Genomic DNA, 14,566 nt, shown 5'->3' with positions numbered 1-14,566 from the left:
TGGTTGAGGTCGAGGGGTTGTGGAGGCCAGGTCATCTGATGAAGCACTCCATCACTCTCCTTCTTGGTAAAATAGCCTTAACACAGCCCGGAGGTGTGTTAGGTCATTGTCCTGTTGAAAATCAAATGATAGTCCCACGAAGCCCAAACCAGATGGGATGGCGTATCGCTGCAGAGTGCTGTGGTTGCCATGCTGGTTAAGGGTGCCTTGAATTCTAAATAAATCACTGACAGTGTCACCAGCAAAGCACCCCCACACCGTAATACCTCCTCCTCCATGCTTTACGGTGGGAAATACATCCGTTCACCCACACCGCATCTCACAAAGACAGGGAGGTAGGAACCAAAAATTTGGACTCCAGACCAAAGGACAAATTTCCACCGGTCTAATGTCCATTGCTCATGTTTCTTTGCCCAAGCAAGTCTCTTCTTATTATTGGTGTCCTTTGGTAGTGGTTTCTTTGCAGCAATTCAATCATGAAGGCCTGATTCAAACAGTTTCCTCTGAACAATTGATGTTGAGACATGTCTGTTACTTGAACTCTGTAAATCATTTATTTGGGCTGCAATTTCTGAGACTGGTAACTCTAATGAACTTATCCCTGCAGCAGAGGTAACTCTGGGTCTTACATTCCTGTGGCGATTCGCATGAGAGCCAGTTCCATCATAGCACTTGATGGTTTTTGAAACTGCACTTGAAGAAACTTTCAAAGTTCTTGAGCTTTTCCATATTGACTGACCTTCATGTCTTAACTTTTTATGGCTGCAGGGGCAGTATTGAGTAGCTCTGATAAAAGGTGCCCATTTCAAACGGCCTCGTACTCAATTCTTGCTCGTACAATATGCATATTATTATTACTATTGGATAGAAAACACTCTCTAGTTTCTAAAACCGTTTGAATTATATCTGTGAGTCAAACAGGACTCATTTGGCACAAACTTCCTGACCAGGAAGTGGAAAGTCTGAAATCGAGACTCTGTTCTTCTTCCTGCCTATGCATGGGCATGATACGTATTAGTATACGTGCACTTCATACACCTTCCCCTGGATGTCAAGAGGCGGTGAGAGAAGAAATTTAGTGTTTATCTTGGTCTGAAGTGGAATACAAGCTCTTTGTATGACGTGTCCGCCCATTTCCTGTTTTCTGGAGAGCGCGAAGGGGTACTTGGATTTGCCTTCTGTTTAGCTGCCGTTATAGGCGACTAATATCTCCGGCTTTGATTTTATTTGATACATGTGACCATATCATCGTAAAGTATGTTTTTTCAATATAGTTTCATCAGATTATTGAAAAATTTTCGGGAGTTTTGCCGTGTTCCGTTCTCTTCCGTTTGTTGACATGGAGAGCTTCGAGCCACTTGGCTAGTGCGCTTGCTAAATCGAGAGGGAAAATGAACGTTCTAAATCCAAACAACGATTGTTCTTGACAAAGGACACCTTGTCCAACATTCTGATGGAAGATCACCAAAAGTAAGAAACATTTTATGATGCTATTTCATATATCTGTCGTGCATGTGAACTAGTCGCCGGCGCCCAACTTTGGGGTACTCAGCTATACCGAAGCTGGATGTCGTAATGAAGTTATTTTTTAGAATTCTAACACTGCGATTTCATTAAGAACTAATGGATCTATCATTTCCTATACAACATGTATTTTTTAGTTATGTTTATGAATAGCTATTTGGTCAGAATATGTGTGTCAGAAAACGTGTCAGAAAAATATCGTTGCTGTTTAGACGTTGTGGAAAAAGTAGCTAAGATAGCAACATGTATAACCACTGATTTCAGCTCTAAATATGCACATTTTCGAACAAAACATAAGTGTATGTATAACCTGATGTTATAGGACTGTCATCTGATGAAGCTTATCAAGGTTAGTCAAAAATTATATATCTTTTGCTGGTTTGTTACGATCGCTAACTTTTGCTGCTGGGGAATGGCTTGTGTTTCTGGTTATTGTGGTAAGCTAATATAATGCTATATTGTGTTTTCGCTGTAAAACACTTAAGAAATCGGAAATATTGGCTGGAATCACAAGATGCCTGTCTTTCATTTGCTGTACACCATGTATTTTTCAGAAATGTTTTATGATGAGTATTTAGGTATTTGACGTTGGTGTCTGTAATTACTCTGGCTGCTTCGGTGCCATTTCTGACGGTAGCTGTGATGGTAGCTGCAATGTAAAACTGATTTATAGCTCAAATATGCACATTTTTCGAACAAAACATAGATTTATTGAATAACATGTTATAAGACTGTCATCTGATGAAGTTGTTTCTTGGTTAGTTTGGTTGGTTCTTGGTTAGTTAGGTTGGCTTTGTGCATGCTACCTGTGCTGTGAAAAATGTCTGTCCTTTTTTTGTATTTGGTGGTGAGCTAACATAAATATGTGGTATTTTTGCTGTAAAACATTTTAAAAATCGGACATGTTGGCTGGATTCACAAGATGTTTATCTTTCATATGCTGTATTGGACTTGTTAATGTGTGAAAGTTAAATATTTCAAAAAAATATATTTTGAATTTCACGCCCTGCACTTGAAGTGGCTGTTGTCATATTGTGGCCGGCCTCGGGCTTGCAGCCAGAAGAAGTTAAGCCATTTTTCCACAACTTTGGAAGGATGCTTGGGGTATTTGTACATTTGGAAGACTCATTTGCGACCAAGCTTTAACTTCCTGACTGATGTCTTGAGATGTTGCTTCAATATATCCATGTCATTTTCTTCCCTCATGATGCCATCTATTTTGTGAAGTGTACCAGTCCCTCCTGCAGCAAAGCAACCCCACAATATGATGCTGCCCCGCCGTGCTTCACGGTCGGGATGGTGTTCTTCGGCTTGCAAGCGTCCCCTTTTCCCTCCAAACATAACAATGGTCAAAATGGCCAAACCGTTCTATTTTAATTTCATCAGACCAGAGGACATTTCTCCAAAAAGTACGATATTTGTCCCCATGTGCAGTTGCAAACCGTAGGCTGTCTTTTTTATGGCGGTTTTGGAGCAGTGGCTTCTTCCTGAGCGGCCTTTCAGGTTGTGTTGATATAGGACTCGTTTTACTGTGGATGTCGATACTTTTGTACCTGTTTCCTCCAGCATCTTCACAAGGTCCTATGCTGTTTTTCTGGGATTGATTTGATCTTTTCGCACCAAAGTACCTTCATCTCTAGGAGACAGAATGCGTCTCCTTCCTGAGCGGTATGACGGCTGCGTTGTCCCATGGTGTTTATACTTGCGTACTATTGTTTGTACAGATGAACGTGGTACCTTCAGGCGTTTGGAAATTTCTCCCAAGAATGAACCAGACCTGTGGAGGTCTACAATTTTTTTTATGAGGTCTTGGCTGATTTCTTTGGATTTTTCCATGATGTCAAGAAAAGAGGCACTGAGTTTGAAGGTAGGCCTTGAAATACATCCACAGGTACACCTCCAATTGACTCAAATGATGTCAATTAGCCTATCAGAAACTTCTAAAGCCATGACATAATTTTCTGGAATTTTCCAAGCTGTTTAAAGGCACAGTCAACTTAGTGTATGTAAACTTCTGACCCACTGGAATTGTGATACAGTGAATTATAAGTTAAATAATCTGTCTGTAAACAATTGTTGTAAAAATTATGCACAAAGTAGATGTCCTTACCAAATTGTCAAAACTATAGTTTGTTAACAAAAAATGTGTGGAGTGGTTGATAAACGAGTTTTAATGACTCCAACCTAAGTGTATGTAAACTTCCGACTTCAACTGTATATATCAAAAACCTTCCACAGGGATGCTGGCCCATGTTGACTCCAATGCTTCCCACAGTTGTGTCAAGTTGGCTGATGTCCTTTGGGTGGTGGATCATTCTTGATACACACAGGAATCTGTTGAGCGTGAAAAACCCAGCAGCGTTGCAGTTCTTGATACAAACTGGTGCACCTTGCACCTAATACCATACCCCGTTCGAATCCACTTAAATATTTTGTCTTGCCCATTCACCCTCTGAATGGCACACACACACAATCCATGTTTCAATATTCTTAAGGCTTAAAAATCATTCTTTATCCTGTCTCCTCCCCTTCATCTACACTAATTGAAGTGGATTTAACAAGTGACATCCATAAGGGATCATAGCTTTCACCTGGATTCACCTGGTCAGTCTATGTCATGGAAAGAGCAGGTGTCCTTAATGTTTTGTACACTCAATGTATAGTTTGACAAGGTCAAAACACAATAGAAAGTGTGTCAGTGTGGGTGTAATCTGCAGATTATGTCTTTGTGAGAGGTCATTAAAACCATATAGATGAGTGACCTCATAACAGACCAATAGACTCTTAGGCCAGATGGCCTTTTAGGATGCTGTGAGGCCCCAAGAACAGCTGCACACAAAGATTAGTCCTGTTTAGTGTGTGTTTGTTTGTGCATTTGTTGTTGGGGATGGATGTGTGTGTGTGTGTACATTTATTGTTGGGGATGGATGTGTGTGTGTGTGTGTGTGTGTGTGTGTGTGTGTGTGTGTGTGTGTGTGTGTGTGTGTGTGTGTTGTGCACGTGTGTGTGTGTGTGTGTGTGCACGTGTGTGTGTGTGTGTGTGTGTGTGCACGTGTGTGTGTGTGTGTGTGCACGTGTGTGTGCGCGTGTGTGTGCGCGCGCGCGCGTGTGTGTGTGTGTGTGTGTGTGTGTGTGTGTGTGTGTGTGTGTGTGTGTGTGTGTGTGTGTGCGTGTGCACGTGTGTCTATGGAGATGTATGAGACCTAAGAAACCTATGAGACTCATGCCACTTACTTGTGCAGTACTGGTGGTATCTGGCCCATGCAATGGCAGCAATGAAGTGGATGCTGGCGAGAGCTGTCACGAAACCCTGGAAGCCATGAGTCTGGCAGCCATCTGAGCCATAGGGCCAGTACCTGGAGAAGGGCATACAGTAGTAAAGAGGGGGAAAGACAATTAGGCCTTAACACTATGTTATTATTTTTATTGTGTTCAACAATGAATTGATAGACTGGTAGAGCACAATGTAACAGAAAACTGTAATTTATATGGTCATTTTTAGTATTATCAACAGTAAAAATAAACTTTAATTTTTTTTACTGCAGCATACTGTAAATGATGATGCATTGTGGGAAAATTGGCATATTTCAAATGGTACTGTAATTCCACCCCACAGAATGCAGTACCGTACCGTATTGTATCGTTTGAGCCCTAAAAACCTTTTGACCATTAGGAGATGCATGGTATGGTTGTTTCTGGCTCATTAACATATTTTGAGGCGTACCTTGTAAGAAGCTATATTTGTTGCACCCATTAGTGAGAATGCTGTACCAATTTAACTCATATGTAGTTATAGTGCTCTGTCAATTTAAAATGTATAGTCAACAGATTGAAATCTCAAAGCTTTAAGTGTTGAGCATTATGTCATGTCCTTTTGGTCTGTTCTACCCTGTAGTCTCTGTCAGTTTGGAAGCTTTTGAGAAGGCCTCTAGAAGTGCAAGTGATATAAAACACGAAACATGAATTAATATACTGTAATATACTAGCAGCCAACCTGCTTGCACTAATCACTTGTAATTACAGTGAAATACAAACTCCTCCCCTCAATGAATTTCATTCATCCATTAATTAATTAATTCATTCATTCCGATTACGGTAGCAGTTACATTTTTATAGTATAATATAGTCAGTCAATTTGCGGTAGTGTAGTGTGTGTCATTACACAGTACTTGCTTTGATACTGTATTTATATTACAGTAGGTGTACAGCAATATGAAATACAGAATTTTACTCACCACCGAGATGCCTGTAAGATACTGTCAAATTAATGGCAAACACTTTACAGTGCATAGAACTAGACTGCAGGGAAGGCCAGTGTCTGTTTATGATATTTTGCATTGGCCATGGTCATCTATTAATAACCATTTGAATTTGAAGTGAATCTGGTGCCTGTTTTAATCCTAAACCACCTAGACGCCAACCCAGAGCATCATCGTTCATCCCCCCCGATTAAAGAGTTCTAAATCCTCCGCCTTTATGCATCACAGCATAGTCCCCGGAAGGTCTGTTATGACCCTACCTCATTGGTGTACTACTCTAAAACTATGCAGAGATATTGATTAGCCAATTGATTGGAATATGTCAGAGAGAGAGACACATATTCTCCTTTGAGTTGGTCCGCTATGGTATTGAGAACCCCCAGTATATAATATTCCATATTCAATTCATGGTATTTTGCAGTGGCAAAACGTTGCAACAATGAGTCAGTGTGAGTAAAAAGTGAATAAGGCGATGGAGAGGATTAGTATGCTATGTCACTCACCTCAGAAAACTGGAGAAAGCGGCAATGGTTGCGTTCGCAGAGATGCCCATATCGGCTAATGCCAAACTCAAGACTAGGAAATTGCTGGGGGTTCTCAGTTCTCTTATTTTGAGGAAAGCAGCGACTGTCACAGCATTCAGGAAGAATCCCAGAAGACCTTTAAGGGACATAACACAGAATAGGTTATAAACACAGTGGCAGTGTGCATAGCAGAGCGCATATTCCAAGATGAGAAGTAAAAATGAAAAGTTTTCTTTTGAAAGGCTGTTTAAACAATAATAATGTGTTGTTCCAGACTATTGATTGTGAAATTATAGGATATATCATGCAATTGTCTGGACAAAATCAGCATTTCATCCATATTGCATCAGGTCACATAACTGCGCTGCTACCACTCTTTGTAAAAGAGTGCGTAAACAGGCCACCAACCCTGAACACAGAGCATCAGGTCTAACATAGCATATAGAAGCATAGCTACCGCATTTATGGATGAATTCCATCACTCACCCTCCACTAGCAGACAAGATCCCAAAGAGAATACATCGAAGTCTGAGAAACCATCCGGTAAAGGGTAGGAAGACACCATCTTCAATCCGATTTTTCACACCAGTAAAGTGCAGAAATCACAGATCTACTTACTCTCACTGTCCGCTTGCTTTACAATGTGCCTCTAACCTAACTGATCCCACTTTTAAAGGGGCATTTCACGTGAAAAAGCATGCATGCAATTATGTAAAGCTCTCTCACTCTCTTGCCCCAATCCGCACAAGAATGTATTAATGAACATAACAACACAACCCGCTGTCCCCTAATACGTATTTACACACCGCTACTCTAAAGCTCTCTATTAGTTACACAACAAGCCTTTCTGTCTGTGTGAGACCACCGTCTGGAGAAGGATGACCTTAATGTCAAATGCAAATGTTTGGTGTAGTCTATACAACTCTGTTGAAAGGATGTTCAGCACCCAGCCATACACATCCATTCATTCATGCTTTTTGTAGGCTACTGAAGTGTTTGCATGGCAGTAATATACAGCACCATTTACAGCTATATAGGCTACGTAACATGTATAGGCCTATAAACAGTATAATGTAGGCAGGGTTGGGTAGGTTACTTCTAAATGTAATCTGTTATAGTTACTAGTTACCTGTCCAAAATAACGTAACTTTTGGATTAGCCAAACATAATCGGATTACTTTCAGTTACTATTGGATTACTTTCCCCTTAAGAGGCATTAGAAGAAGACAAAAAGGATCCGTCAAACACATTTGGTGTGTCATCATAGTGGTCTCTGACTGGTTGTCAGACTCACTCAGGTTTCCATCCAGTTATATTTGTAAAGTCATACTGTATAAAAATCATAATTTATTTGTTCCATATGGTGGGATATTTTGTGTCTGTAAAATGTATTACGGCAGTGGAAATGTGGCCGTGAATGTGTTAGCCGTAGCTAGTAGGCTAGCTAGCAGGTAAAAATAGGCCACATGTTTAAAACTTATAGAATTAGTTAGTTATTTAGTTATTTGTCATGTTAAAGTTCTGCATTATAATAATTATAGGTGTCCCCTTCTTTGGGTCTGATAGCACAACCAAAGGAGAGAATCACTCAAAATAAATCCACTTCAGGAGATGAAGTGAGTGAGTAAGACTGGAGCACTCCACAAATGATGTGATGATTCACGTATAGTGTCAAATCTTCTCAAATCATTGGATTCATGTTTAGGTAAACTGACTGCAAGATTTGTTCACACAATCATTCATAGGCAAGTTATATGAATTATGTAAGTGTTTTTGTGCATTATTTTGTGCATCATTAAGTAATTCATTTTTTCTCTTACATTTAAAAATGGTAACTGACATGCACACACACACACACGCACACGCACACGCACACACACACACACACACACACACACACACACACACACACACACACACACACACACACATTTCAGACACTTATCTCAGTGTGAGACACTGACCTCACTGCAAAACTGAAAGACAATTAACTATTCTTAGATTTGACTGGAACAAAGCAGGAGAATCAAATAACTGCAACTGCAAGATTTTTAAAGGTATGAGATCTATGTTCATAACTTCATGAATAAACAAATCTAATGGGAAAGTCAACTCTGTAAACTTTGCTATAGTTCTGTAATACAAAAGGAGGCTTAGTTGAGCGAGATGACGAGATGCTTTCTGACAAAGGTGTGAGAGATACAAATGCCACAACTTGCCATAAATTATACCATCTATTCTTTAGTGGAACATGCTATAATTGCAACATCCTAATTGGCAGCTTTTCATACCATAGGGTTAGAGGGGAGAACAATGGTCATATTGTTTGCCTACAAAACTGGATTATCAGATTATCATATTTTATATATATTTATTTCCACACTATGAGGTTGGAATAATACTGTGAAATTGTGAAAATTATGATAATTCCCTTTTTAGTGTAAGACTGCCTGAAATTTAAGCCTGTTTTGGTGGGATGGAGTTTTGATTAAAAAGAGAGTTTCAAAAATCTCTGCCAATAAAAGCTAATTTTAAGTTTTCCCGTCCCCAGTTAGACCAGTCCTAGCAAAATTCTTGCTTGAGAAATTGCTCTTTGCTTTTTTTTTTTTTTTTTTGACCATTTTAATAGAAAACAATCAAAGTAAGATACTTCATTTTTACCCAGAATGGATTTGATATTGTGTCACGTTCTGACCATAGTTCTTTTGTGTTTTCTTTGTTTTAGTGTTGGTCAGGACGTGAGCTGAGTGGGCATTCTATGTTGTGTGTCTAGTTTTCCTGTTTCTGTGTTTGGCCTGATATGGTTCCCAATCAGAGGCAGGTGTTAGTCGTTTGTCTCTGATTGGGAGCCATAGTTAGGTATCCTGTTTTGTGTTGGGTTTTGTGGGTGGTTGTCTTCTGTCTTTGTGTTCATTGCACCAGATAGGACTGTTTCGGTTAGATTCACTTTTGTTATTTTGTATTGTGTCTTGTTCAGTTGATTATTATTAAAACATAGACACTAACTACGCTGCGTCTTGGTCCGATCCCTGCTACACCTCCTCTTCAGACGAAGAAGAGGAAATCTGCCGTTACATATTGAGATAAAAATGGCTGTATATGACCACACAAATCATCATTACTAAATGAGGTCATTTAGGATTCTGTAATGTTTCACGTATTGTGTATTTTAATAAACTGATTTAGATGTGTGCTTTCGGGTTTCTGTTTTGGTCTGTGACCATTATAAATACAATACATGTTTTAATGCATGTTTATTCAGATCTGAGGCTATGGAATTTGTGATAAAAACTTGGCTATGTATGAGTCTCTAATATGATTTGTCTGACACAGATTTGTGTTATTATGAACTGATCTGTTTATAGCATAGCTCTTAGTTGTCTCTAATATTAAAGCCAAGCTCACAAATCCATCTGTCCATTGCTGACCTCAGTATGGCTGGCTTTAGGTGTACAGAGAAAATGCCATCTGCACATGGGTTTTTGGCTGTCATGGAAAAACATATTTTTCATGAAAAAACAACAATATTTTCCAACAATATTTTCCTCTATTTATATCTGACCCACAAATAAAATGTATTTCCAACATTTGACTCTGTCAAAATATATCACTGATCATTTTTAACCTATGAAATTTTGTTGGGCACTTAACATTTTTATATTTTCCATGTATATATATTTATAAAAATATGCCAAATGTTTCTGGACTGTAAATTGTATCTGCCCAAAATATGTCAAATTGTATCTGGCTAATTTATCTGGCTAATATTTTCCTCATTGAGCTTGAATAAGGTACAATTTTAAGGCACACTTGATAGAAAAGTCTCAATTTGTCAGGCCATGGACTCTACAAGGTCTTGAAAGCGTTTCACAGGGATGCTGAGCCCACAGTTGTGTCAAGTTGGCTAGATGTCCTTAGTAGTGCATGACGTCATAATATTTTACTGTCAGCCATTGTTGCCATTAATGCTAGTTTGACCACTAGAGGGCATCTTTGAGAAGCTAAGTTATTGAAATGACATGGAGCTGTATGCCCCTAGAGTCCTATTTACTGTAGCTGTTTTAGCGTAACTTACTTATTAGCATAAAGACTTGTAATCACTGTTCACTTTAATAATCGGAACACTAGTCACTTTAATTTAATAATGGTTACATATTTTGCATTACTCATATACTGTATTCTATTATATTCTACTGTATTTTAGTCTATGCCGCTATGCCATTGCTAGTCCAAATATTTATATTTATATGTTCTTAATTCCATTCCTTTACTTTAATTGTGTGTGTATGGTTGTGAAATTGTTAGATATTACTTTTTAGATATTACTGCACTGTTGGAGCTAGAAACACAAGCATTTCACTACACCCGCAATCTCATCTGCTAAACATATGTATGTGACCAACAACGTTTGATTTGATTGGAAAGGCCTACTTCAATATGCAGTATATCTATCAATCATCACACAGCAGACAAGTCATCCATGTCTTTAAATACAGTCAGGCATTTTAGTTATAAAATGAAATAACAAAGGGAGCCTCGAATAATTCAACAATGAATAACAATGAATTCAACAATGAATAAATCGCTAAAGCGATTGAATTTAGGAATGCATTTGACAGTTTTTTAATGTTGGCTGTACTAGAGACTTTAAAACCTTTTTTTGTTAGAACAGATTATATAGGATTGATTATAATTTGTTTGTAAATACTTATTGTATTTACTGTACTGTTTATATTGTTATAAATGTAGCTTAATTAAATTGACTAGTATTATGGTGTTTCTATTCCAGGAAAAATGAAAATGCATTTTGCAGTAGCCTATGTAGGCCTCAGGGTTTCAGTCTGGAAAATATGGCTCTGTAAAACGTGACCGGTCGGGAGTAGGCCTAGGCTACTAAGCAACTGCGAGTGAAGGGCAAAATAATCCTAACATTTCCACATCCTAATTGTAGGCTAACCAATACCCAAATGAAGATTCAGTGAAAATAAAAATCTGATTGATTTATCAAGATCAGTCCCCATGCTTGCCTCAAAGCAGCGCGAAACAGTGCTGAAATAGTTGATCACACGTGGTTAGGCTAATGCTTCCAATGCTATTATAACAATTGGATGACTTTGGGTGTTTCAGTAAGCAACACTTTGTTGCATTCAATTGCTTGAGCCTAATTTATTCCAATGTTTCTGTCATTCAGATATATTTATTCCCATAGTAATTCAATATGGATCTATCCAGATGTGGTTAGAAAACAATGCATGTGGTGGGCTATGCAAAGACAAACATCCATGAATAAATGTAAAGTCCTTCAACAAGGCAATAGTATATTGTCCTACTGATAGCCTATCAAGGGTGGTTGGCTACTTTTGTATTCCAATTTATTGGAAAGGCTGCTAAACGATTTAAACCTGGCCCACACTATTGTTGAGAACTTATTGTACAGTGCACTTTCACTCAATTCTCTGCCTAACTCTCTAGCCATGCCACCAGATTATTCTTTCTATTGTTATTATCTATTTGGTAACATTTCCGTGCTCCCGAGTGGCGCAGCGGTCTAAGGCACTGCATCTCAGTGCAGGAGGCGTCACTACAGACACCCTGGTTTGAATCCAGGCTGTATCACAACTGACCGTGATTGGGAGTCCCATAGGGCGGCGCACAATTGGCCCAGGTTTGGCCGGTGTAGGCCGTCATTGTAAATATGAATGTGTTCTTAACTGACTTGCCGAGTTAAATAAAAAAATAATATAATGGAATATAACAGAACGTTTTCATTTCTCATCAAACATCCTGAAAAAATGTATACTGAAAAATTGAAAATCTACCAAAGTCAGCCTTTAAATGCTTTATTATCCAAATGTTGAATGTGTGTGTGTGGATGACAGAGAGAAGCAAAATGGTGCAGTTTGAGGCCATGTGGCGGGATGCAGGCGCTGGAGATGGGGGTTTGAACAGGTGGGTCTGGGCAGGTGTGATGTAGTTTTCATTTGTATATGTATGTTTTGTAAGGTCTAAAAATATCAAATAAAACTGGACTGCGTTTCCAACAGTCTTGAAGAAGTTCCCACATATGCTGAGCACTTGTTGGCTGCTTTTCCTTCACTCTGCGGTCCAACTCATCCCAAACCGTCTCAATTTGGTTGAGGTCACGGGATTGTGGAGGCCAGGTCATCTGATGCAGCACTCCACCACTCTCCTTCTTGGTCAAATAGCCCTTACACAGCCTTGAGGTGTGTTGGGTCATTGTCCTGTTGAAAAACAAATGATAGTCAGACTAAGCCAAAACCAGATGGGATGGCGTATCGCTGCAGACTGCTGTGGTAGCCATGCTGTTAAGTGCGCCTTGAATTCTAAATATATCACTGACACTGTCACCAGAAAAGCACCCCCACACCATAACACCTCCTCCTCCATGCTTTACGTTGGGAATTACACATGCAAAGATCATCTGTTCACCCACACCGTGTCTTACAAAGACACAGCAGTTGGAACCAAAAATCTCCAATTTGGACTCCAGACCAAAGGCCAAAGTTCCACCGGTCTAATGTCCATTGGTCGAGTTTCTTGGCCCAAGCAAGTCTCTTCTTCTTATTGGTGTCTTTTAATAGTGGCTTCTTTGCAGCAATTCGACCATGAGGGCTGATTCACAAAGTCACCTCTGAACAGTTGATATTGAGATGTGTCTGTTACTTGAACTCTGTGAAGCATTTATTTGGGCTGCAATTTCTGAGGCTGGTAACTCTAATGAACGTATGCTCTGCAGCAGAGGTAACTCTGAGTCTTCCATTCCTGTGGCGATCCTCATGAGAGCCAGTTCCATCATAGCGCTGGATGGTTTTTGCGACTACCTTGTCACAACACTTGGCTCAAACGCATTAGGAAGGAAAGAAAATCCACAAATTAAGTTTTAAGAAGACACACCTGTTAACTTCTCACGAGTCACCATCCCGGATCCGGGAGCACCCTCATCAGTAAAAAAGCTGACTAGCATAGCCTAGCATAGCGCCACAAGTAAATACTAGCATCTAAATATCATTAAATCACAAGTCCAAGACACCAGATGAAAGATACACATCTTGTGAATCCAGCCATCATTTCTGATTTTTAAAATGTTTTACAGGGAAGACACTATGTATTTCTATTAGCTAACCACGATAGCAAAACACACAACTTTTTTTTCCCACCATTTTTTTCCTGCATAGGTAGCTATCACAAATTCGACCAAATAAAGATATGAAAAGTCACTAACCAAGAAACAACTTAATCAGATGACAGTCTGATAACATATTTATTGTATAGCATATGTTTTGTTAGAAAAATGTGCATATTTCAGGTATAAATCATAGTTTTACATTGCAGCCACCATCACAACTCTCACCAAAGCAACTAGAATAACTACAGAGACCAACGTGAATTACCTAAATACTCATCATAAAACATTTATGAAAAATACACAGCGTACAGCAAATGAAAGACAAAGATCTTGTGAATCCAGCCAATTTCAGATTCTTTAAGTGTTTTACAGCGAAAACACAATTTAGCATTATATTAGCTTACTACAATAGCCAACCACACAACAGCATTGATTCATGCACGTTAGCGATAACGAATAAACCAGCAAAAGATATTACATTTTTCACTAACCTTCTCAAAACTTCATCAGATGACAGTCCTATAACATCATATTACACAATACATATATTGTTTGTTCGAAAATGTGCATATTTAGCGGCACAAATCGTGGTTATACAATGAGAAAAGTAGCCAAGCTGCCAACAAAATGTCGGGAGAAATCTTGGGAGAGGCACCTAATCTAATCAATACCTAATCATAAACTTGACTAAAAAATACAGGTTGGACAGCAAATGAAAGATACATTAGTTCTTAATGCAACCGCTGTGTTAGATTTTTAAAATTAACGTTAGTACGACATACAGCGTGCGTTAAAGCGAGACCGCACCGAAATGAATGGCGGAATAGTAGTTTGACATTTTTCAACAGAACAACGAATTAACATCATAAATAGTTCTTACTTTTTGATGAGCTTCCATCAGAATCTTGGGCAAGTTGTCCTTTGTCCAGAAGAATCGTTGCTCGGTTGTAGATTGTCGCCTTCAACTTTGGAATTAGCAGTAAACATTAGCCATGTGGCGAAGACGTGCCCAACTCACTATAACGCAGCACTAAGAAAATTCCGAAAATCGCAATATACTGATGTCGTGACGTTGTATTAGTTAATGTGGCGACTGTTGCTCATCTAATGAT

The 14,566-nt window shown here is 39.0% G+C and overlaps 1 protein-coding gene across 1 annotated transcript in view; it reads right to left on the bottom strand.

Moving 5' to 3' along the window:
* Positions 1-6,872, bottom strand: part of LOC120045573 (RPE-retinal G protein-coupled receptor-like) — a 34,584-nt gene extending 27,712 nt beyond the window's left edge. The window contains exons 1-3 of the mRNA XM_038990476.1: positions 6,794-6,872; positions 6,287-6,443; positions 4,759-4,880 (exon numbers count right to left, since the gene is read on the bottom strand). Coding sequence (XP_038846404.1) covers positions 4,759-4,880; positions 6,287-6,443; positions 6,794-6,872 — 358 coding nt within the window. The remainder of the gene's footprint in view (positions 1-4,758; positions 4,881-6,286; positions 6,444-6,793) is intronic.
* Between the last annotated feature and the right edge of the window lie 7,694 nt (positions 6,873-14,566).

Source organism: Salvelinus namaycush, chromosome 4, assembly GCF_016432855.1.
Source record: "Salvelinus namaycush isolate Seneca chromosome 4, SaNama_1.0, whole genome shotgun sequence".
In the NCBI taxonomy this organism is placed as follows: domain Eukaryota; kingdom Metazoa; phylum Chordata; class Actinopteri; order Salmoniformes; family Salmonidae; genus Salvelinus; species Salvelinus namaycush.
This window is presented reverse-complemented; position numbering and strand designations above follow the sequence as displayed.